General features: G+C 44.0%; 1 protein-coding gene across 1 annotated transcript in view; it reads left to right on the top strand.

Moving 5' to 3' along the window:
* The window catches only part of LOC140469677 (neural proliferation differentiation and control protein 1-like), a 207976-nt gene extending 202684 nt beyond the window's left edge, over positions 1-5292 (top strand). Inside the window, exon 9 of the mRNA XM_072566418.1 lies at positions 1523-5292. Within this exon, the coding sequence (XP_072422519.1) occupies positions 1523-1594 (72 nt within the window). The 3' untranslated portion in view covers positions 1595-5292. The remainder of the gene's footprint in view (positions 1-1522) is intronic.
* Positions 5293-26725: the final 21433 nt, after the last annotated feature.

Consider the following 26725-nt stretch of genomic DNA (forward strand, 5'->3'; position numbering starts at 1 on the left):
TAGGTATGTAGGTAATCTATTTCAAAGGAGCTTGTGGTATTGTATCATTCTATACATACGCAGAGTAAATAATCTCAAACGTCCACTCCATCACCATGTGGAGGTGCGGAAGGATTTGGCTAGCAGCAATAAATTATTTAAACTATACATTTTGATGGCATAACGCTATTAATTCTCAAATATGATCTGCTTTGGACAATTTTAAAAATCCATTATACCATTTGAATAAAAATAAGGTATGTTCCTTATAACCTGGCCAACATTCTATCCACCTGATTGAACACATTTTCTGACTGTACATTTGTTTTCTTTTTGTGGGGCCTTACTCAACATCAGCCAGCTTACATTTACTAGCAGACCAACATTTGATTTTGTAAATGCTGATTAGCATCCTGAGACTATGATGAGGTGCTATATTCAGGTTAATTTCTTTCTTATCATTACCCAGTCAACCCAACTGAAAGAAAAAGACTTGTAATGATATTGTGTCTTCCTGATCTTACATTGCTCCAATTCCTTTGCAAACAATTAATATTGTTTTGAAGTATGGTTACTGTGATAATGCATGTTCTATAATCAATGTGATGATGACCAAAGTTTTATTGTTGTTGGTTGAAGGATAAATATAGAGAACAGAGAACTCTTCATTTTTTAGTATTGTTGCCATGGGATGAAGGCACAGTTGGGTCTCACTTTAATGTCACACCCAAAAGAAGGTCAACACTCCCTTGGTTCTGCTATGCAGTATCTATCTGGATTTTGTGTTCAAGTCAGTATGGGACTTCAACCCCAATTCAAAGACAAGATTGCTGCTGACTGATCCATAACTGACACTTACTTGCAGGCATACAGTTGGCCAGCATGATTGGATCAGGCCCATTGTGATGACTTTTGCAGTCGATATTCCTACCAGTGCCATACTGCCTGCAGGGGAGCAGCTTCCATAATAACTCTTGCAGAGGATAGGGGAGAATTTACAGAAAAGGGATTGGGGGTGGGGAAGCTGTTTCTGTGAAGTGTTAAATGTGACTTAATTCCATGTTTCTGATGGGTTTTCACAATTTAAGAATAAATGAATTGTGTCATTAAGAAGATTGAACAAGTTTTACTGCAGTTTCAGTCACTGATGCTATTATTACTGCTGCTTGTGAATAAGATACTCGTAGGACAATGTGGTGGGGTGCGGGTGATGAGGGGAGAACTCCACCAGGCTTTTCTTATGTAAATGTACTTCACAGCTAGGCACAGACAGCAGATATTAGCCATATCATTACATCTTTACAGGCCCATTAACTTGCGGGCTTCTCTAAACAGTGGGATCTGTGATTGAACAGCTAGTTCCTGTTAGATTCACACCCATTCGCAAGTCTCTTTTGCTTACTTTCTGAAGACTAAACCTTTTCAGGTAGGTAGAAGATTCTGAATGGGAATGGCCACTAGGCAGGTCTCAATAGCACACCCATTTCCTCTGAATCTGCCTGCTGGGTCTCACCTCTCAGCTTTTCTTTTTCTCTTGTCACAGACCGGGGAAATGGAGGTCAAGAATCCACTTTTTGATGATTCATCCCTGCATCATCCACCGCTCAGTAACTAGACAACCTGGTATCTCTCTGGACTATGAAACTTCAAAGAGGGAGAAGTATCTGCAGTTCCAAAAGATCGTTCAACTGTGCACCAAAAGACTGTTTTGCTTCCAATGGCCTCTTTCGTTCTGTTTCTGACTGTTGAGGAAATCCATCCCCCTACCCCAATCTAAACTCTGGTAATAGTCTTTAATCACACCACCACTGTGATCACCACACATTTTCAGTTTCCTTGACTTGACATGTTTGGCAGTTCAAGAGAATGTTATGGTGCGTTTCTTGTTACCCAGTGATCATCTCGTTTCTGAAAGAGAACAGAATGTATGACGGTTCAAAGGAAAGTATTAAGAAGGTGACCGTTGTCCCTCAGTGATTTGCACACACAGGTGTGTGTGCTGCAGACAAACTAGGTACATGTTTGTCCATTCAGCCAATTTCCCAACACTCCTGAGTGTGGTGTGATACTTGTCTACATCTGACCAGAAAGCAATCATTGAAAGTGAAACTTGCTCCACAACAGTGTCATTTCACTGTGCTTTGTAGTGGTCAGCTGCAGTTGCTAAATGTAGTTGCCTCTTTACTGGGGAAGGGTTGATGATGTTTCATTCTTTCAAATTATAATTTGTTAGGACTCTTCACAGCATCAGTCATCTAAAAGCTCATATGCCACTGATTTTCCATTGCAGTAGGTTATTATAAATAACTTGTCAAATTGTGGTGAACTGCCAGCTGTCTTGAACCTTGATGTAAGTAACTCAACGGGGCAGTTATCAAATGTCAGTACTCATAAGGATGAGAGCAAAATGCTTGTACACTGAAGCTCATCCTTACTTGACTCTTTTAATTGTATTGGCCAAGTATTCATTTTGTAATCTTGTAATGCACAACTATTCTACTGATACTTCCAAAACATCATCTGAAATCATTTTATCATCCATTAAAACTGAAGAAGCATATAAGAGCCAAAGCTCCTTAATATTGGAATACAATAAAACCATGGTGTGATTGATAGGAGATGATGAAGCAGGACACATTTGAATTGACCACACTCCTTAACCACTCATCTTATGTATGTGAGATTTTCACCAGTAACTAAGTGTTACCTCTTTAATGACAATTCAGGGTGGTATTAGTCTGTTAGTGTAGAGAGGTGCTATTGTTACCAACTGTGCTCTATTTCTTACTCCCATCCATTCCCTGTCCTGCAAATTGCATGAACTTCCATTGTTAGATTGATGGGAGAGTTATACAAAGCATTCAACTTTCAGTTGTGACTGACACAAAGCAGACAGACTGATGGTGATACCGGTCAGTCCCAGGTTTTAATCAAGAGGTACCAACTTCAGAGCTGCATGTTGCACTTTGTGACTGCTGGTGATAAATTGGGTTTGGCTGGCTGACCATGGTTACAGTAGTATGAGAAACCCAGAGACTGAGAGTTCAAATCCCAAAACAACAGGTTTATGATGCTGACTTAATTCACTCTGGTAATTTGTAAGGCAAAAGCCAGAAATGGATGATAGATTGTTATAATACTTCAACCTGCCTCTTCTATCTGTTCCATCCTAGACATTACTATAGACCATAGCTGATGATTGACTCTTGATGCCCTCACAAATATCCTAGCAAGCACATGTACAAACAAGTAGCACACCAACTACTGCCTCCTGGTAACTGCCAATGAGGTGCAACAAATGTTGCCTCACCAGCATTCCAAGAATAATTTTTCAAATTAAAATCTAATTTCTAATCTAATTAAGATCTAATAAGGTTAGTGCTTGCCAACTGATTTGAACAGTACAGATCCAACAAATCTAAATTATTTGAAGACCCCAACACTTCTACACCTCTCACCAAGCTGAAGATTTATTCCTGGAAGTAGGGCATCCCTAAAGTGGATACACATTAAACTTCAGTAGTTCAGATCCAGGTGAAAAGGTCTTTGTTTCTCAACTAGGGAAAGAAGACATCTGTATATTAGTCATATAATTGCCTTGGTAACTATTTGATTTTCTTGTGTAAATGTAACATAGCAGAAACCTGTTGCAAGAGATGTTAAAAAAGGAGATAAAGGTTATATCTAGATTGTATAAATTGGTTGGTCAGATTTTAATCTAATTAAGAGCATTTATGAAGTAATTTATGTGCAAGTTTATAGAAATTAGCTTAATATTTAGATTTTGTTTATGGGGCTTACCTGAAGTTTTATTCCTAAATTTTTATTTCAAAGAGCTTTATTTTAAAGGGACTGGATTCATAATGCTGTTTTTGCTGGTGATGCTTCAATATTGAATCCTGTAGCAGTCAGTTAATTTCATAATATTTTGTGTTCTGCACACTTTATGCAGGCTCCACAATGTACAGAGCCCAGTGCAGGAGCCAGATTAATCCCACTGGTTCACTTGGTTGTTTCTAACAATTACAAGAGCCTGTCTATGACCCAAAGTTGGACCTACTCACTGTAATTACTCATTACGATTCTGCTGAAAAGGTCAGTTTAACCGTGATCAAGCAGTTTAAACTATTATCGACAGGAAAAATATTGAATATTCTGTGCTATAACTAATCTATGATAAAATGAAAATGTAAAATGATGGAGATGTACAGCTAATGGATCAGCATCTGAGGGAGCCAAAGGATTGACACTTGTGTTTATTCTTAAAATCCTTCAGCATAAGTGGGGCCATTTGACCCATTAATCTTGCGTTGGCTCTTTGAAAGAGCTATCCCACTGATCCCAACCTCCTGCTCTCTTCCCCCCCGCCTCCCAGCCCTGCATTTTTACTTCAAAGATAACTTGCAGGCATCAGATGGTTTTGAAACATTTGAATGTAACCAAATCCACAAATGAGCTGCTAAATTGAAGCCATCAGCCAGGAAACTCTTCAGTCTTCTTACATAATTTTAATAATTGAAACAGTAAGACTAGAAACAACAGTAATTTTATTTTCCAAAATTTCCATAGCAAGAGTAAATAGGTAACCTGATGGAGGTACCCCAGTGGAGCAGTTTGGCTTAAACTGTTACCAATCATGCCAACACCAAAACCTACCTGGAATTGGTTGCCTTCTGCATAAAGGGAAGTTCAGTGAAAAATTCCTCCAGATGGTTTTCATTTTGATACTTGAATTGCTAAGCTGCAGATTCCATTCCATTGTAACTCAATGAATAGAAATATGCTTTCATTTAAACAGGAATATGAACATTGATGAGATGGCTAATGTTAAATACTTCCTTTTCGGAGGAAGCATGTAATGGTTAGATGGGAAATTAGTTGAATTGAGTTGCATGGTGCACTGTGGGAGAATGAAGAGATTCCAGAATGCAGATCGATAATGCTTGCATAAGACAAATGCTTTGGATCAGACTTTTGATATTCTCACTCTGTTTCTTCTTCCCTCTCTTGTTCTTATGGGATTGGCCACATGGACCATGGTGATCTTTAACATTCCAATGATCTGATCCGTATTTGTCTTCTGCCACTTCATGTATTTATTATCTATCTATTCACTTTTATTTTAGTTGTCTTCATTTCTAGTATATTTCGTTTTCCCAAATTAGGTCACCACAATTTAAAATACCTGTTCTTGCATTATGTTTATTGTATTTTTCAGTGAAAATAAATTAATTTGTTGAAGATCTATTTTTTATTTTGGCCCTGTTTCCTGTGGTATTATTGAACATAAATAAAATGGCTTTTTTCACTGGACTTTGAGGATCTCCAACTTTTTTTGTAGTTTATTCACACCTTGGAACTCCACAGACTGTACAGTACGGTTCATTAAAGAATTGGTGTCAACTATGATTCAATTGGCAACATTTCTACTTTTAACTAAAACAATTGTGCGTTTAAATTCCACACCAGAGGCTTGAGCATTAGGTTTAGATTGACATTTTAGTCTCACATTTTGATCTAGTTCTTCTGGGAATTATTTTGAATACCTTCTTATTGGGACTTTCTGCTGTGGGGAGGACAATCCCAACCTCTGCAACCTGTCCACATAACTAAACTCCCTCAAATGTGGTAAACCTCATCAAGACCTTGATATTTTGACTGAGGCTGAAGTATTGATTTGCAAACTTTAATAATGACTTGTTTTTTATTTCACTGCTTCTCTTTACAATGCTAGTAAGCCTTGTGCTTTCAGAATTGTCATACGAATTAGGAGCAGGAATAGGCCATGATTCCTGAAGAAGGGCTTATGCCTGAAACGTCGATTCTCCTGCTCCTTTGATGCTGCCTGACCTGCTGCGCTTTTCCAGCAACACATTTTTCAGCTCTGATCTCCAGCATCTGCAGTCCTCACTTTCTCCCATTCAGTCCCTTAAGCCTATTCTGTTGTTCAATAGGGTCACGGTTGATCTGATTGTGACCTCAAATCCACATCCCACCTCCTGCTGATAAACTTTGTTAGTCAAGACTCTATCTATCCCTGCCTTAAAAGTATTCAATGACCATGTCTCCATCACTCTGGGGAAAAGATTTTAAAAACTCAACCTCTGGATAAAATATTTCTCTTCATTTCCATCTTAAATGAGAGATCCCTTAACTTTTAACTGGTTCATGTCCCAGTCTCCCACACAAATGGAAACATCCTTTTAAAATCTAGCCTGGTCTAATCTCCCCTGCCACCTTCAATCATTTTCAAATATTCATCCCCAGGTCCATTTGCTCTTTTTCCTTTCAAAGTAAAAACATTATACTGCCTTGTTAAAGTTTATTGCATCAGCATGTCCATTTGAAGTCTGCTATTATCCTGCTTAACATCTAAATAAAATATAATAAAAATAATGTGTCTAATCTTGACTCCCAGGATCTGGATTATTGGTGCTGGAAGAGCACAGCAGTTCAGGCAGCATCTGAGTCCCAGGAGTTGAGGGGTTAGTGTTGTCCTGTAAGAGAATCATCTATTCATTACTAATCTTTGCCTCCCACTCTTAAACCCGCTGTTTCCCAACTATTTTGCAATATGATCTCTTTTTAATGTCTAAAAAATAACATTACCCTGGATGCCAGCAGAAACAAAAGCAGTTTGGAATATTCAATATATAATAAATCAGGTTTGTGTGTTATGGATCAAAATATGCATCATAAATCTGCATTTGTAAAGTTAAAAAAATGTTAGGAAACACTCCCTATCCGTATTCCTTTATTATAGAAGACTCAGTTAAGACCCTCTCGCACATCCCCATTCACAATGTATTCAGTGTTTCTCCTCTCCTCCCCTGCTACAGACAAGCAGTAGTCACCGCCACAACGCATGACACACTCGCTGCTCTCCCCGCCCCCCCAATTCAAGTGAAGTTTGAGGCTGCTGTGTCATAACTTGATTTCTCCTCACCATCAGTCAATCAGTTTTACACTTGCTTGTGGTTTCTCCCCACTCGCAACCAGTAAGTGTTAACAGTTGCGTGTCATAAGCCAAATACAGATCCAAGTAACCAAAGATCCTTTACACATTCTGGTATGCACCATTGTGTTAGAGAAACCAGTTCTGTTAATACTTGAATGTGATGTCTAATGTTCAGTCCTAGATGTCCAGTTGGTGCCATTCCTGCTCCTCATCTACTGTGCTGAGTGATTAAATGAGCTTTCTACTCCTGCTCCGTGTTGGGAGTTCAGCTGTTAATGCCCAACTGTAGAGGAATGGATGGCAAAGAAAAGGCTTGGGTTAGGGCTGCCTGTGTGTGGCTTAGGGAGACTTTTTGGGTTTCTGGAACAGTATTTTGATGCAAATTGACATCACTGTAAAGAGTTGTGTTGGTGTAGCTCCTATTCCATGTATGTACTACTTCAATAAGGGAGTTGAAAGCTCAACTAAAATTTACTGTTTTCGCAAAGATAGGTGACATATGTGAAGTTAATGAAAAAAATTACCAAGATACTAGTATGATAAACAAATGGTTAAAACTCTGGCAAATGGACTTGAATGTGTGTAAATGTAAAGTCATCCATTTTGGACCTAAAACAACAATAGGGTATCATCTAATTGTCCAAAGTGACATGGTTTCCAGGTACTTAAAGCATTAAAATGGCATAAAAAATACTGAAAATAATCAAAAAGGCTAATGGAATGCAGGTCTTTATATCCAGGTGACAAGAACAGAATACAAATCTTAACTGTAAACAGCCCAGTTTAGAGCACACCTCGAATATTGAGAGTAATCTGGGCACCAGATCTTCAAAAGGAAATATTTTGAAGGGAGGAAATACAGTGTAGTTTTACCAGAATTATATAATTGGACTCCAGGGGTTTAATTACAAGGGAAGATTACACAAACTCTTCTCTGCCCAGAACTTAGTAGGATAAGGAAAAACTGGACTGAAATTTTCAGATATTAAGGGCAACCGGGTAGTTTAAGAAGCTTACTTCTGTTGTTTAAGAAATTGAGGTCAAGAGAGAATTGTCTACATGTTGAAGTGAAACCTTTCATGAGTGAAGTTAGGAAACACTTTTGAAAGCTGAAAATTGTTTTGAGCATTCGTCCACAAATGAAAATTATAGATTTTTGTTTTAACTTGGTTTATTTTTGTTCCTTTTAAATATGAATGTTGATCTCATTGGTGCAACTGGCTGAAGGAGCTAAATGGCCTTCTCCGGTTCCCACATTCTGATATAACATTCACTTTGAATAGGAATGGCTGGACAGCAATCGTGAACAGGAACACTAGCTTATTTTCCCCCTTCTCTAACTTGGAGGACATTTAGTTCAACTGTTGCACTCTAACTGCAGATCAGATAAAACAGAACAGAACAGACCAGAAATCTGTTCCGAAAGTTAGGACTCTGTACGTACAATGTGGAAAGGAATGGTAAGGAGCAGGGTGGGGTAACTCACAAAGGACATCTCTCAGCTTAACTCAGTTTCACATTGCATTGATTTTTAACTTCATGACTTTTCACATTGCATTAGCAGCATCACATTTGGTGTAAACAGTGTGCATCATTCGCACAACTGGCTGCAAGCCATCATTTTCATTTACTAATGACCAGGAATCCTATTTGGGGGAAAAAAACAGGGAATGAAAATAAAAGCAAAATGGGAAACAGGAAACTGAAGCATTTGGCAGGTCTGGCGGCAGACAGGGAGAGAATCAGTGTTTCACCAGAGCGGGAAGGAATTCGAAACCAAACAGCTTGTAAGCAACTGCAGAACTGTGAAAAGGGGACAGAGAAAGAGCAAAACAGAGTTCAGTGATAAAGTGGAACATAGGAGAGATGAAGTGGCAAAAAATATCTTAGTGAAAGTCAAAAGAGAATTATAATGGGATAAAGGAAGAAATGAAAAGAATGGGCCCAGCAGAGGAGTAAATGGTTACAGCAGAATGGCAAAGGGAGTTAGTAATGTGAAATATTTGGTAACGTAATGCTATAGTCCAAGGAATGTGATTGGAGTAAGTTGAATGACCCTGGAGATCATAGAGTCATAGAGATGTACAGCACGGAAACAGACCCTTCGGTCCAACTCATCCATGCCAACCAGATATCCCAACCTATTCTAGTCCCACCTGCCAGCACTCGGCCCATATCCCTTCAAACCCTTCCTATTCATTTACCCATCCAGATGCCTTTTAAATGTTGCAATTGTACCAGCCTCCACCACTTCCTCTGGCAGCTCGTTCCTTAAACGTACCACCCTCTGTGTGAAAAGGTTACACCTTAGATCTCTTATGTCTTGGCTGTTTCACTGGGCATGCTTCTCACTGCAAGTACCAGCTCTCTCAATGTTCACCAGGCCCAGTGGAGTGATCAATGCTGCAGGTATGCTCATGAAACCGTGGTTCACAGCAAGCTGGAGAAATTACTATCCTGTCAACCATTTTGAAAAGGGGATACCTTGGGACATACAAATGGACAACTTTAATATTGTCCAGGTAAAGACAATGACTGCAGATGCTGGAAACCAGAGTCTAGATTAGAGTGGTGCTGGAAAAGCACAGCAGTTCAGGCAGCATCCGAGGAGCAGGAAAATCAATGTTTCGGGCAAAAGCCCTTCATCAAGAATACAGGCAGAGTGCTTGAAGCGTGGAGAGATAAATGAGAGGAGGGTGGGGGTGGGGAGAAAGTAGCATAGAGTACAACAAGTGAGTGGGGGAGGGGATGAAGGTGATAGGTCAGGGAGGAGGGTGGAATGGATAGGTGGAAAAGAAGATAGGCAGGTAGGACAAGTCCGGGCAAGTCATGGGGACAGTACTGAGCTGGAAGTTTGGAACTGGGGTGAGGTGGGGGTCGGGAAATGAGGAAACTGTTGAAGCCCACATTGATGCCCTGGGGTTGAAGTGTTCCGAGGTGGAACTGAGGCATTCTTCCTCCAGGCGTCTGGCAGTGAAGGAGTTGAAATGTTGGGCCACAGGGCGGTGTGGTTGATTGGTGCGGGTGTCCCAGAGATGTTCCCTAAAATGGTCTGCTTGGAGGCATCCAGTCTCCCCGATGTAGAGGAGACCGCATCAGGAGTAACGGATACAATAAATGATATTGGTGGATGTGCAGGTAAAACTTTGGATGTCGAAGGCTCCTTTAGGGCCTTGGATGGAGGTGAGGGAGGAGGTGTGGGCGCAGGTTTTACAATTCCTGCGGTGGCAGGGGAAGGTGCCAGAATGGGAGGGTGGGTCATAGTGGGGTGTGGACCTGACCAGGTAGTCACGGAGGGAACGGTCTTTGCAGAAGGCGGAAAGGGGTGGGGAGGGAAATATATCCCTGGTGATGGGGTCTTTTTGGAGGTGGTGGAAATGTCGGCGGATGATTTGGTTTATACGAAGGTTGGTAGGGTGGAAGGTGAGTACCATAGGCGCTCTGTCCTTGTTACGGTTGGAGGGGTGGGGTCTGAGGGCGGAGGTGTGGGATGTGGACAAGATGCGTTGGAGGGCATCTTTAACCACGTGGGAAGCGAAATTGCAGTCTCTAAAGAAGGAGGCCATCTGGTGTGTTCTATGGTGGAACTGGTCCTCTTGGGAGCAGATACGGCGAAGGCAGAGGAATTGGGAATACGGGATGGCATTTTTGCAAGAGGTAGGGTGGGAAGAGGTGTAATCCAGGTAGCTGTGGGAGTCGGTGGGTTTGTAAAAAATGTCGGTGTCAAGTCGGTCGTCATTAATGGAGATGGAGAGGTCCAAGAAGGGGAGGGGGGTGTCAGAGATGGTCCAGGTAAATTTAAGGTCAGGGTGGAATGTGTTGAAGTTAATGAATTGCTCAACCTCCTCGTGGGAGCACTAGGTAATGAATTGCTCAACCTCCTTTTGGGAGCACGAGGTATTGTCCAGTCATGCAAACAAAAGTTGGAACATTATAACAAAAACCCCAAAGAGCTGCATAAATTTAGGACCATTCTAAATTCGGGCAAGTGTGATCCCTACAGGGATCCACTATAACAAGGGTTTCAATTCATTTATGTATAGTAGCAGTTCTTAAACTGAATCACTCCTGTCTTCACTTTTGATTAAATTTTAAACTTCTAGGCATGAAAGATTTGTAATTTGCACATGTGCAATTTGCTGGTATACTATAGAAATTTTGCAAATCAGATATTTGAGTCTGTTAGAATATCAACCACTCTTGAAAAAATAGCAGACTACTAAGTTTAGCATAAACCCAAGGATCAGTGCTGCATTAGCAACCATTACTGTTACCAGGCAAATATTTACCTGTTTACAAGGAGATCACTTATTGAAGGTCTTCCAAATATCTGTTCTGGAGGAGAATCGAATCAGTATTGAAACATTAACCCTCTTTTCACTCTACACATTCTGCCAGATCTGCTGAATTTCTCCAGCACTTGGTTTTGATTTCAGATTTTGAGGATCTGCTTTTGTTTGTCCAGCTCCTGCCCTGCAATTCAGAGACAGCAATATACCACCGTGGAATCAAAGAGTCATACAGTCCAACTTGGTAAAAACAATGACTGCAGACTCTTCAGTCCAACTTGTCAGCACTGACCATACATCCCAATCTGACCTAGTTCCATTTGCTAGCACTTGGCCCATGTCCCTCTAAACTCTTCCTATTCATAAACACATGCAGATGCCATTTCAATGCTGTAATTGTACCCACTTCCACCACTTCCTCTGGCAGCTCAGTCCATTCATGCACCAGCCTCTGTTTGAAAAGGTTGACCCATACGTCCTTTTTAAAATCTTTCCCCTCTCACTGTAAACCGATGCCTTCTAGTTTTGGTCCACCCTGAGGAAAAGACCTTGACTATTCATGCTAACAATGATTTTAATAAGCTTCTAGAAGGTCACCCCTCAATCTGCAAGGCTCCAGAGAAAAAAAGCCCCAGCCTATTTAACCTCTCCCTACAATTCAAACCCTCCAGTTCCAGCAACATCCTTGTAAATCTTTTCTGCACTCTCTCACTTTTAACAACATGCTGTAGAAGGGCAACCAGAATTTATGCAGCATTATAAAAGTGGCCTCACCAATGTCTTGTACAGCCACAACAAGACACCCCAACTCCTATACTCGTTGTTCTGACCAATGCATGAAAGTATGCAAATGCTGCCTTCAGCATGCTGTCTACCTGCAACTCCACTTTCAAGGAACTATGCACCTGCTCCCATAGGCCTTGTTCAGCAACACTCCCCATTAGGTGTATACATCCTGCCCTGATTTGCTTTACCAAAAAGCAATACCTCACATTCATTTAAATTAAATTCCATCTGTCGCTCCTCGACCCAAAGGCCCATCTGAGATAATCTTCTTTGTCCACTACACCTCCAATTTTGGTATCATCTGCAAACTTACTACCCATACCTCCTATCTTCATATCCAAATCATTTATATAAATGACAAGAAGTATTGGACCCGGCATTGATCCTGCTGGTTACAGGCCTGCAGTCCAAAAAGCAACCTTTTACCGCCCCTCTGTCTCATACCTTCAAGCCAATTTTGTATCGAATTGGCTACCTCTCCCAAATCCCATGTGATCTAAACTAACTAACTCATTTACCACTTGGCACCTTGTTGAACGCTTTGGTGAAATCCATACAGACAATGCCTACCACTCTGCCTTTATCAATCATCTTTAGCTTGATTGAATTTTTGAAGAGACATCTAGGTTTTGCTACCCTGGTTGATAGAATTGTTAAGAAGGCATACGGTGTGTTAGCTTTTATTAATAGAGGGATTGAGTTTCGGAGCCATGAGGTTGTGCTGCAGCTGTACAAAACTCTAGTGTGGACGCACTTAGAGTATTGCGGTTCTGGTCACTGCACTATAGGAAGGATGTGGAAAATTTGGAAAGGATTCAGAGGAGATTTACAAGGATGTTGTCATATATGGAGGGAAGGCCTTATGAGGAAAGGCTGAGGGACTTGAGGCTGTTTTCGTTAGAAAGAAGGTTGAGAGGTGACTTAATTGAGACATATAAGATAATCAGAGAGTGAGTTAGAGTGGACAGTGAGAATCTTCTTCCCCTGATAGTGATGGCTAGCATGAGGGGACATAGCTTTTTATTGACAGGTGATAGATATAGGACAGATGTCAGAGAGGAGTAGTGGTGTGAAACGGCCTGGCTGCAACAGTAACAGACTCGTCAACTTTAAGAGCAATTAAATGGCCATTGGATAGACATATGGACGAAAGTGAAATAGTTGGATTAGTGTTGGTTAGGTGGCGTTCAGATTGGTTTTACAGGGTCAGCACAATATCGAGAGCAGAAGGGCACGTACTGCGCTGTAATGTTCTATGTACATGATTTCCCACACACAAAAAAAGATTGAAGCCTTCCCAGGCACTGATCCATGGTCTCACGAGCCTAAATGATGCCACCAAGTCCAACCAGGTGGCTGACCTTCCACTGGAAGAACATTTTGGAAAACGATCACAACTCCTCATGTTGTAAGATAACTATAATAAGGATAAGTCTGGTCCTTGTGGGAATATATTGGGTGAAGCCACTTTTGAAAGTATTAGACAAGAGCTAGGAAGTGTTAATTTGGAGGAGCTATTATCAAGCAAGTCCATATTTTACATATTGGAGTTGTTTAAAGACCTACTGATCAGAGTTCAGGGTCAGCATGTTCCAATAAGAAGGAACGACAACGATGGCAAGGGTGATAGGCCGGAGTGAGGGTGGGGGCGGAGAAGTCAGGAAGAAGATTGCAGGTTAGGAAGGTAGTGCTGAGTTCGAAGGTTGGGACTGAGACAAGGTGGGGGGAGGGGAAATGAGGAAACTGGAGAAATCTGAGTTCATCCCTTGTGGTTGGAGGTTTCCTAGGCGGAAGATGAGGCGTTCTTCCTCCAACTGTCGTGTTGCTATGGTGTGGCGATGGAGGAGTCCAAGGACCTGCATGTCCTTGGTGGAGTGGGAGGGAGAGTTGAAGTATTGAGCCACAGGGTGGTTGGGTTGGTTGATCCAGGTGTCCCAGAGGTGTTCTCTGAAACGTTCCGCAAGTAGGCGGCCTGTCTCCCCAATATAGAGGAGGCCACATCGGGTGCAGTAAATGATGTATGTGGAGGTGCAGGTGAATTTGTGGCGGATATGGAAGGATCCCTTGGGGCCTTGGAGGGAAGTAAGGGGGAAGGTGTGGGCGCAAGTTTTGCATTTCTTGCGGTTGCAGAGGAAGTGCCGGGAGTGGAGGTTGGGTTGGTGGGGGGTGTGGACCTGACGAGGGAGTCACGGAGGGAGTGGTCTTTTCGGAATGCTGATAGGGGAGGGGAGGGAAATATATCCCTGGTGGTGGGGTCCGTTTGGAGGTGGCGGAAATGACGGCAGATGATACGCTGTATATGGAGGTTGGTGGGGTGGTAGGTGAGGACCAGTGGGGTTCTGTCCTGGTGGCGATTGGAGGGGTGGGGCTCAAGGGCGGAGGAGCGGGAAGTGGAGGAGATGCGGTGGAGGGCATTGTCGATCATGTCTGTGGGGAAATTGCGGTCTTTGAAGAAGGAGGCCATCTGTGTTGTACAGTATTGGAACTGGTCTTCCTGGGAGCAGATGCGGCAGAGACGAAGGAATTGGGAATATGGGATGGTGTTTTTACAGGGGGCAGGGTGGGAGAAGTGTAGTCTAGGTAGCTGTGGAGACGGTTGGAGGAAGAACACCTCATCTTCCGCCTCAGAACCCTCCAACCACAAGGGATGAACTCAGATTTCTCCAATTTCCTCATTTCCCCTCTCCACCTTGTCTCAGTCAAATCCCTCGAACTCAGCACCACCTTCCTAACCTGCAATCTTCTTCCTGACCTCTCCGGCCTATCACCCTCACCTTGACCTCCTTCCACCTATCGCATTTCCAACGCCCCTCCCCCAAGTCCCTCCTCCCTACCTTTTATCTTAGCCTGCTGGACACACTTTCCTCATTCCTGAAGAAGGGGTCATGCCCGAAACGTCAATTCATCTGTTCCTTGGATGCTGCCTGACCTGCTGTGCTTTTCCATTGAAAGTCCTTGTCAAGTACAGTGAAAGGGAATCCCAAGGCATTTCATACTTGGGATTACTAGGGAGAGGGTAGGACCTCTGAAGGGTAAGGAATGGGACTTGTGCTCGAAGGCAGAGGATATGTATGAGATCCTAAATGAGGACTTTGCATCAATATTCACTAAGGAAAAGAACATGGAGAATAGTGAGATTTGTATGGAGCTTACTAATATGCTAGTATATTTTGAGGTCAAGAAAGAAGTAGTGTTGAGTCTCTAGTAGAGCATTAAGGCGGATGTCTCCAGAGCCCAAAGGGAACCACCGCAGGTTATTGGTAGAAGTAATAGATGAGATTGCTGGGCCTTTGGTGAAGATCTTGGTGTCCTCTCTAGCCAGTGGAGAGGTGCTTGATGACTGGCAAGTTTCCTGTGTTCAGGAAGTGCTAGCAAAGAGTAGGAATAGGAGGATAGAGCAGATGATTGGGCTGGCATGGTAGCTCAGTTGTTAAGAGCTGAAAATGTGTTGCTGGAAAAGCGCAGTAGGTCAGGCAGCATCCAAGGAGCAGGAGAATTGACGTTTCGGGCATGAGCCCTTCTTCAGGAAAGGGCTCTTCAGGAAATTCCTGAAGAAGGGCTCATGCCCAAAACGTCGATTCTCCTGCTCCTTGGATGCTGCCTGACCTGCTGCGCTTTTCCAGCAACACATTTTCAGCTCTGATCTCCAGCATCTGCAGTCCTCACTTTCTCCTCCAGCTCAGTTGTTAACACTACTAACTCACAGCACCAGAGACTCAGGTTCAGATCAAGCCTTAGGTTACCGGAGTTTGCATGTTCTCCCCATGTCTGCCCATGGGTTTCCTCTTGATGCTCTGGTTTGCTCCCACAGTCCAAAGATGTGCAGGTCAGGTGGATTGGCCATGCTAAATTGCCCATAGTGAGCAGGGATGTGTAGATTACCCATTGGAAAAGCAGAGTTATGGGGCAAGTCTGGATGGAATGCTCTGTGGAGAGTCAGTGTTGGCTTGTTGGGCTGAATGGCCTGTTTCTACACTGTAGAGATTCTATGAAGCCATGGTGACTATCCTTAATCAGTCCTTGCCTTTCCAAATGCCTTTAAATCCTATACATCAGAATCCCCACCAACAACATTCATACCATCGACATCTATAGTTCCCTGGCTTTTCCTTACACTCTCTCTTAAACAATGGCACCACATTAGCCAGCCTCCAGTCTTTTGGCACCTCGTAATGGCTGTCAATGTTACAAATATCTCAGCAAGGGGCCCAGCAATCTCTTTCTCCAGCTTCCCACAAGGTTCTGGGATTTACCTGATCAGCAAAACCTTTAAAACCTGCAACAGAATCTGGTCAGTACTGTTTACGGTGTGTATCCTTCAGTGGATGGATGGCTCCAATTAAATCACCTCCAATGAAAACAGAATGCATTGAGATGATCTGCTCAAAGGACAGTGACTGATTAGAATTGAAGTATAAAGACTGGGTGCCATTGTTTAATAGATGCTGTTACCCATTCAATACCAGAGTCTGTCAAAGCTACATTTTGAAGAGCTGAATGTGTTGATTTTCCTGGGGAATGCACAGGGGAAAACGAAGATACTTCAATGTTAAGTGACAACCAGCCATTTGGTCATGATGGGCATCTTAGCCTTTTACATTCCTTGGATCCAAGATAATCTAGGCAGTCAGGAACTGTTTTTTTTTGCTCCACTGCAGACATTTAAAACTTCCACTACAGCTTTGAAAGCTGATGCAAGGAGAGAACTGTCAACACCTCTTTTTATACAGATCAATAATGAACTGCAGAGAAGTAGTGGGTCATGAGGAAAAGACAGGAAAGCAGAGTTGAGGCCAAAGTCAGTCAGTCATGCTCTTACAGAGCACAGGCTAAAGAGGCTGAATGGCCTAATCCTGTCTCTTTGACCTCTCAGGCCTTATACAATTTCAGAAAGTCCTAAGATGCTTTAAAAGTAACAAATGATTTTTGAAGTGGAAATCACAGTCACAACATGGGGAATACAGCAGTCAGATTGTACATGGCCAGAGCTTAAAAATAGGTGACAAGATAATCTGCTTTGTTGATCTGAGTTGGAGGTTAAATATTGTCTGGGACATTGCCCTTTCTTTATTGTCAGTATTACCCTTAGCCTGCACTAGAAGGTGTCTTGGACAGGATCTAGCAGTGTCACTGGGTTTGGATACACTTCAGCTGCACTGGCACTAGGAGGTTCAGAGACACTGACCATAGAACATAAAACATTACAGCACAGTACAGGCCCTTCGGCCCTCGATGTTGTACCAACCTGTGAAGCCAATGTAAAGCCCATTTTACCGACACTATTCCATTTTTGTCCATATGCCTGTCAAATGACCCTTTAAATGCCCTTAAAGTTGGTGCATCTTGTCATATTGAAACCTACTCTAAACACAAGCTAAAATATTGGAATGGAGAGAAAGGTTGGGAGGATTTGAGGCGGGAGATACAGAGGATTGGGCGCGGGTGTCTAGGTAGCAACAGGGGAAGGTAGTAGGTGGCAGTTCATAGCTCCTTGAGAGTAGAGTCATAGGTAGGATAGTGAAGAAGGCATTTGGTATGCTTTCCTTTATTGATCAGTGCATTGAGTGTAGGACTTGGGAGGTCATGTTGTGGCTGTACAGGACATGGGTTATGGCCACTTTTGGAATATTGCATGTAATTCTAGTCTCCTTCCTATTGGGAAGGATGTTGTGAAACTTGAAAGGGTTCAGAAAAGATTTACAAGGATGTTGCAAGGGTTGGAGGATTTGAGCTATGGGGAGAGGCTGAACAGGCTGGGGCTGTTTTCCCTGGAGCGTCAGAGGCTGAGGGGTGACCTTATAGAGGTTTATAAAATCATGAGGGGAATAGATAGAGTGAATAGACAAGGTCTTTTCCCTGGGCATGGGGAGTCCAGAACTAGAGGGCACAGGTTTAGGGTGTGAGGGGAAGATCTAAAAGGGACCGAAGGGGCAACCTTTTCACGCAGAGGGTGGTACGTGTATGGAATGAGCTGCCAGAGGAAGTGGTGGAAGCTGGTACAATTTCAAGACAGATTGTTGGGAGAAGGGGCATTTTCAGGATGGCGAGCTTTAACTGGTAAAAACAATGACTGCAGATGCTGGACAGCAAATACTGGATTAGTGGTGCTGGAAGAGCACAGCAGTTCAGGCAGCATCCAACGAGCAGCGAAATCGACATTTCGGGCAAAAGCCCTTCATCAGGAATAAAGCTTTAACTGGTGTAATGCCACAGAGATCAGTGCTGGGACCGCAATTATTTACAATATGTCTTAATGCCTCAGATGAGGAAAGCAAATGCACTCTTGCCAAGTTAGTGGATAAATAGATGGAAAGGCAATGGGTGAGGATGATCCAAAAACCTACAGAGAGATATAGATAGATTAAGTGAGTGGGCAAATACTTGACAGATGGAATATAATGTGGGGGATGTAAGGTTATGCACCTTGGGAGGAAGATTAGAGGAGCTGAATTTTATTTAAGTAAAGATTGCAAGGGATATGGGCCCAAGGCAGGTATATGGAGTTAGCCACAGATCAGCCATGATCTCATTGAATGGCAGAACAGGCTTGAGGAGCTAAACAGCCTACTTCTGTTCCAAAAACTTTACAGCACAGAGGGATGTGGGAGTCCTCATCTATAAATTACAAAAAGGTAGCTTCCATATTTAGCAGGCACTAGGGAGGACAAATGGAACATGAGCCTTTATTTCAAAGGGAATGGAATAAACTAGGAGGGAGGGTTTGCTAAAGTTATCAATACACAGGGCGCAAGTCGGACCACAGCTAGAAATTGTGAAGAATTCGGGGACCTTATCTAAGAGAAAATATATAGTGTTGGAGGCAGTCTAGAGAAGGTTTACTTGGTTGATACTAGGTATGGAGGGAGTGTCTTCTGAGGAGAGATTGAGAAGGTTGGGTCAGTGCTCACTGGAGTTTAGCAGAATGAGAGGCAAACTTGTTGAAACATCAAAACTTCCTACAGGACTTAACAGGGGAGATGTGGAGAGGTTGGTCCTCATTGTGGGAGAGTTTAGTACCAGAGAGCATAAACTCAGAGTGAGGGGTCACACATTTTAGACTGAAGTGAGGAGGAATGTTATTCTCTCTGAGTAGAGGGTAAACCAGTGGAAATATTTACCACAGAGGACTGTTAAGGCTGGGTCATTAAGTGTATTCAAGGCTGAAATAGACAGATTTTTCATCAGTAAGGGGAAAACGCCAGAAAGTGGAGTTGAGGATTATCACATCAGCCATGATCCCATTGAATGACAGAGCAGACTCGATGGACTGAATGGCCTATTGCTGCTACATCTTATTGGGGTCAGTGAGGTGGGGTTGAAGCAGGGAAAGAGTTAGCTGAGGTTTGGGAACGGCTAAGTTGGAGATATTGCGAGGAATCCAGTTCCTCCTTCAGCCAGGATCCATAGAGCCACAGAGTTGTACAGCAAGGAAACAGACCCTTTGGTCCAACTCGTCCAGAAATTCTAAATTAATCTAGTCCTATTTGTCAGCATGTAGCCTATGTCCTTCTAAACCCTTTCTATTCTTACAGTCATCATGATGCCTTTTATATATTATAATTGTACCACCCTCCACCACTTCCTCCAGCAGCTCATTCCATACACACAACACCCTCTGTGTGAAAAGGTTGCCGCTTAGGTCCCTTTTACCTCTCTCCCCTCTCACCTTAAACCTGCGCCCTTTAGTTTTGGACTCTACTCCCCTTGGAAAAAGACCTTGGCTGTTCGCCCTATCCATGTCTCCAGGCAGAAGCGAGTGACTTCAGTGAGATGTGGCATCTCCATTGACGCCTTGTGAATATTGAAAACTTGCCAGGTACCTGGGAGTTGAAAGAGGCAAGAATGAGGCAAGAAAATAAAGACCTGAATTACTGGGAGCTGCACCAACACATCTAATAGATCCCCTCATCCAGGCATTTCCCTGCACTCTTCAGATAGCTGAGGGTCAGATACCATGATGAATATGCACCAAATGCAGATTGATGGATATTGCAAGTAACATGGGTGTCTTACATAATGGCCTCATTAAAAGAATTAGCTATTGGTTCCATATGTATGAAATGTCTTCAGGGAATTAACACTGATTAAATAAACAGCATAAAATGGCCTTCTGATAACTAGGTTGCTGCATGAATTAAGTAGAGGATTCCAATTGCAAGAGGTTGAGCTGGTCAATGTAAACAATACCTTTATTACCTTCACAACAGCTGCCACAATTTTGTATTTGACCTGGAATGATCAAACTAACTTCCTCAGAAGTGAACAGAGAAGTGTTTAATTTGAGTGGGTGGACACTTGTGTAGGCAGGTGACATTGAAAAATGGCTTTTGTCATGTACACGTGGCCTGGTATGAATTGTTTTGCTCAGAACATGCATGTGCAGATGCCATTGTGTACGCAGTGAGCACCGAAACAACAGCAAACCAGATCATTGGAACAACAACCTAAGTTTATATAGCACAATGGGTACTGCCTCCCCGTGCCTCACTGCTGGGAGGGGGGGGGGGGGGGGGGGGGTTCACACCTCTTTCCAAGCCTCAGGTCACAGCAGCAAAAGGCTTTAAGAGCCAATATGAAATAAGGAGAGTGAAGTGGAAAGGTTTAGGGAGATGATTCCAAAGCTCAGGGACTAGGCACCTGAAGGCACAAACCCAGCAGAAGCAATGAAGTCAGAAATAACACTCCCAACAGACATTGATGGGCCAGCTGTACTGCCCTTCATTGGCAGCATAGCCCAAAGGCCGACTGCAGCCTGACAAGCTGTCTGTAGCCTGACTGTAGCTCGCTGTTATATGGCTGGCAGCTGACAGCAAGCATGGTGCCTTCATTCTGCTGCGGTTTATTGTCCTACTTACATTTGAGCTACTGCTGCAGAATCAGACGGACTGTGGCTGATGAGGAATGAGTCCCACTGTTTATACTGCTGATTACTGCTATGTGCAAAACCACACACTCACACATGCTCACTATCACATATACACACACACACTCTCAGACACACACACACAAAGCACTCACACACATACTCTCATACACACACACAAGCACTCGCATCTATCTTCTATTTACTACTTTGTATTTACTATAAACCGACAGACTCCCACAGCTACCTAGACTACACCTCCTCCCACCCTGCCCCCTGTAAAAACACCATCCCATATTCCTAATTCCTTTGCCTCCGCCGCATCTGCTCCCAGGAGGACCAATTCCAATACCGAACAACCCAGATGGCCTCCTTCTTCAAAGACCGCAATTTCCCCTCAGACGTGGTTGACGATGCCCTCCACCGCATCTCCTCCACTTCCCACTCCTCAGCCTTGAACCGCACCCCTCCAATCACCACCAGGACAGAACCCCACTGGTCCTCACCTACCACCCCACCAACCTCCAGATGCATCATATCAACCTTCGTCATTTCCGCCACCTCCAAACAGACCCCACCACCAGGGATATATTTCCCTCCCCTCCCCTATCAGCGTTCTGGAAAGACCACTCCCTCCGCGACTCCCTTGTCAGGTCCACATCCCCCACCAACCCAACCTCCACTCCTGGCACCTTCCCCTGCAACCGCAAGAAATGCAAAACTTGCACCCACACCTCCCCCTTCACCTCCCTCCAAGGCCCCAAGGGATCCTTCCATATCCACCACAAATTCACCTGCACCTCCACACACATCATTTACTGCATCTGCTGCACCCGATGTGGCCTCCTCTATATTGGGGAGCCAGGCCGCCTACTTGCTGAACGTTTCAGAGAACACCTCTGGGACACCCGGATCAACCAACCCAACCACCCTGTGGCTCAACATTTCAAATCCCCCTCCCACTCCACCAAGGACATGCAGGTCCTTGGCCTCCTCCATCGCCAGACCATAGCAACACAAAGGCTGGAGGAAGAGCATCTCATCTTCCACCTAAGAACCCTCCAACCACAAGGGATGAATGCAGATCTCTCCAGCTTTCTCATTTCCCCTCCCCCCACCATATCTCAGTCCCAACCCTCGGACTCAGCACCGCCTTCTTGACCTGCAATCTTCTTCCTGACCTCTCCACCCCACCCCCTCTCTGGCCTATCACCTCCTTCCACCTATCGCATTCCCAACACCCCTCCCCCAAGTCCCTCCTGCCTACCTTTTATCTTAGAGGTAAAAGTCACTGCTTTTATTCCTGATGAAGGGCTTTTGCCCGAAACGTCGATTTCGCTGCTCGTTGGATGCTGCCTGAACTGCTGTGCTCTTCCAGCACCACTAATCCAGTAGTACCTTTTATCTTAGCCTGCTTGGCACACTTTCCTCATTCCTGAAGAAGGGCTTATGCCCGAAAGGTTGATTCTCCTGCTCCTCGGATGCTGGGAGACAGGCCGCCTAGATTAGATTAGATTACTTACAGTGCGGAAACAGGCCCTTCGGCCCAACAAGTCCACACCGACCCGCCGAAGTACAACCCACCCATACCCCTACATTTATCCCTTACCTAACACTACGGTCAATTTAGCATGGCCAATTCACCTGACCTGCACATCTTTGGACTGTGGGAGGAAACCGGAGCACCCGGAGGAAACCCACGCAGACACAGGGAGAACGTGCAAACTCCACACAGTCAGTCGCCTGAGGCGGGAATTGAACCCGGGTCTCTGGCGCTGTGAGGTAGCAGTGCTAACCACTGTGCCACCGTGCCGCCTACTTGCGGAACGTTTCAGAGAACACCTTTGGGACACCCGCACCAACCAACCCAACCACCCCGTGGCTGAACACTTTAACTCCCCCTCCCACTCCACCAAGGACATGCAGGTTCTTGGACTCCTCCATCGCCAGACCCTGGCCACACGATGCCTGAAGGAAGAGCGACTCATCTTCCGCCTAGGAACCCTCCAATCACAAGGGATGAATGCAGATTTCTCCAGCTTCCTCATTTCCCCTCCCCCCACCTTTTCTCAGTCCCAACCCTCACACTCAGCACCACCTTCTTGACCTGCAATCTTCTTCCCGATCTCTCCGTCCCCACCCCCTCTCCTTAACCTTAACCTCCTTCCACCTAGCGCATTCCCAACGCCCGTCCCCCAAGTCCCTCCTCTCTACCTTTTACCTCAGCCCGCTTGGCACACCTTCCTCATTCCTGAAGAAGGGCTTATGCCCGAAACGTCGATTCTCCTGCTCCTTTGATGCTGCCTGACCTGCTGCGCTTTTCCAGAAACACATTTTTCAGCTCTGATCTCCAGCATCTGCAGTCCTCACTTTCTCCTAGGTGATGGGGATCTGCAATGCACTGCCTGGAGGGTAGTTGAGATGGCAAACCTTACAACGTTTAAAAGTAACTTAGATGAGCACTTGAGATATCATCACATTCAAGGCAATGGGCCTAGTCCTGGAAGGTGGAACTTGTTTAGACTTAGTGTATTTTTGACAGTACAGACTCGATGGGCCAAAGGGCCTCCTCTGTACTGTATGGTTTTATAACTGTAAAGAGTTTGTATAATTGTTTAAACTCATTCAGATAAAGATGTATAAAAAATTTAGAGAGTATATGTAGAAATTTGACTCATGGGCAGGAAACAATGAGGGGAGATAAGGGACTTTTTTACAGGATGGTGACCTGTAACCAGTGGATTCCACAGGGATCTCTGCTAGGCCTGCAACTGTTTACAATATATATTAATGACTTGGGGGAAAGAAGTTGGTTAGGTCACTGTTGGAATATTGCGTGCACTTCTGGTCTCCTTCCTATCAGAAAGATGTTATGAAACTTGAAAGGGTTCAGAAACGATTTACAAGGATGTTGCCAGGGTTGGAGGATTTGAGCTGTAGGGAGACACTGAACAGGCTGGGGCTGTTTTCCCTGGAGCGTCGGAGGCTGAGGGGTGACCTTATAGAGGTTTACAAAATTATGAGGGGCATGGATAGGGTAAATAGGCAAAGTCTTTTCCCTGGGGTCAGGGAATCTAGAACTAGAGGACATAGGTTAGGGTGAGAGGGGAAAGATATAAAAGAGACCTAAGGGGCAACGTTTTCACTCAGAGAGTGGTACGTGTATGGAATGAGCTGCCAGAGGAAGTGGTGGAGGCTGGTACAATTGCAACATTTAAGAGGCATTTGGATGGGTTTATGAATAGGAAGGGTTTGGAGGGATATGGGCTGGGTGCTGGCAGGTGAGACTAGATTGAGTTGGGATAGATCAGCATGGATGGGTTGGACCGAAGGGTCTGTTTCCATGCTGTACATCTCTATGACTTTATAGGACTCTAAGTGAATGTTCTATAGCCAAATTTGCAGATGACACAAAAATAGGTAAAAAGGCAAGTTGCGAGAGGGATACAAAGACACTGCAAAGAGGTATTGACAGGTTAAGTAAATGTTGGCAAATGGAGCATGAGGCAAAATATGAAAGTTGGAAGGGAGAATAAAAGTATTATTTAAATGGAGAAAATCTGTAGAAAACTGCAACACAAAGGGACTTGAGGATATTTATGCATAAAACACAAAAAGCTAGCACACAGGTATCTGGTAATCAGGGTCCTTATTTCATGGGGGTTGGAGTATGAATGGGGAAACCTTACTGTGACTGTACAAGGTGCTAGTGAGATCACATCTGGAGTATAGTGAGCAGATTTGGCTGCATTATGCATGGAAAGATAAATCCCATTGGAGGCTGTTCAGAGAAAAGTCTTGAAGATGATCCCTGATATGAGCAAAGGCTAAACAGGTTGGGATTCTACTCACTGGAATTTAGAAAAATGGGAGGTGATCTCATTGAAACATTCAGGATTCTGAAAGGAAAGTCGAGAGAACTGTGGATGCTGTCAATCAGACACAAAAACAGAAGTTGCTGGAAAAGCTCAGCAGGTCTGGTAGCATCTGTGGACCAAACTCAGAGTTAACATTTCTGGTCAGGTGCCCCTTCATCAGAACTGAATTGTTAAGGGGCTTGACAGGGTCAATGCTGAGAGGATGCTCCCCTCATGGGAGAGTCTAGGACTAGAGGGCATTGTCTCAGAGTAAAGAGGCAAAAGTGAGGACTGCAGATGCTGGAAATCAGAGTCATTGATTTTCCTGCTCCTCAGATGCTGCCTGACCAACTGTGCTTTTCCAGCACCACTCTAATCTAGACTCAGAGTAAAGGGGTGCCAATTTAAGAGTGAGATGAGGAGGAATTCCTTCTCTCAGAGGGTTGAGAATCTTTGGAACTCCTTGGCACAGAGGGCTATGAGGGCAGAATCCTTGTGTATATTTAAGGCTGAGATAGATGGATTCTTAATCAGTCGGGGAATTAAGGGTTACAGGGAAAGGCAGAAAAGTGAACATGAAGAATGCCACATTAGCCATGATCCTATTGAATAGCAAAGCAGGCTGGAGGGGCTGAATGGCCAACTCCTGTTCCTATTTCCTATGGTATTATATTGAACACAAAAGCAGAACATATGATCTTGGTATCTGTGTTCCTTATGCCTTTGTCTGTTCTAGTATCATCAGGAACAGGCATTTTGTGTCTGATGGGCCATTCAAATCGATCATGGTTAATCATCTACTATACCTCAACGCCGTTTCCTCACACAATCCCCATAATCTCTGATATCATTCGTCTCCACAATTCTATCAATATCTGTCAGTGCCTCTCTCTCTCTCTCGCTCTGTCCTCCCCTCCCCCCACCCCCCCCCCCCACCCCCAATCTTGTGGGTGCATCTCTCTCTCTTTCTCCCTCCCTGTAAGTCTTGTCCCCTTTTCTCTCTTTCTCTCTCGCTTTGTTTTTCTCTCTTTTTTGCCCCCTTCTTCTCTCTCTCTCTCTCTCTCTCTCTCTCTCTCTCTTTCAGTATTATTAAGGCAGAGACTGCCTCATTGAGTCAGTAATAACAAACAGTTGATCAGTATACACTAGGAGACAGTAAGGACTCCAGATGCTGGAAGTTAGAGTCAATAGGTCTGAAGCTGGAAGAGCACAGCATCCAAGGAGCAGGAAAGTCAGTGTTTCAGAGTGAAACCCTTCGCCTGGAGGAAACGTTGACTTTCCTGCTCCTCGGATGCTGTCTGACCTCCTGTGTCTGCCAGCCTCCCATCTATAGATCAGTATACACGGCTGTTTTTCCAAGTTCTTATCAAATACTGAAGTCAAGCCTTTGCCAGCTCTAGGAGAGGGGTAAGGAAACAGATTGGAGCAGGGAACTGTATCTGGAATGATAGAATATGTTCCCTGAATGACTGCACTGCCTTCAGTTGAAAACAGAAAGTGGAAATCCAGCTGGGGTCAAGGCTCAGTAAGGCTTTCATTCACCATATACAACAATAGGTATGATGCCACATTGTAAAAACAATGACTGCAGATGCTGAAAACCAAATACTGGATTAGTGGTGCTGGAAGGCCACATTGCCAGGCTGTACCAGCTGGTGTTTCCAGGCAGATACAGAGCGGTTACCACCTGCTGGTCATTCAGACTGGCGATGACACACACCTTCCCTCTGTCTGTACTAACCCCTCACCTCACCACCACATGGGACCCTCAGGAGGGTCTGAAGGAATGAGTCAGATTATCTCCTTCCTGTCTGCCCTGAGGCAGTCTAAACATCCTTAGAGCATAACAATGGCCCATTGCTGATGCACCGAAATCATTCTTCAAGCTTCTTGTCATAAGGACAGACGTTCGCACCCTGTCTAGTCATCCAGTCAAAGGCACTGCCTTGGTAATTGCTGCTCTCATCACTATGTTGGTCAGTAAGCAGTCTTT

Source organism: Chiloscyllium punctatum, chromosome 49 (genome assembly GCF_047496795.1).
Source record: "Chiloscyllium punctatum isolate Juve2018m chromosome 49, sChiPun1.3, whole genome shotgun sequence".
Classification (NCBI taxonomy): Eukaryota; Metazoa; Chordata; class Chondrichthyes; order Orectolobiformes; family Hemiscylliidae; genus Chiloscyllium; species Chiloscyllium punctatum.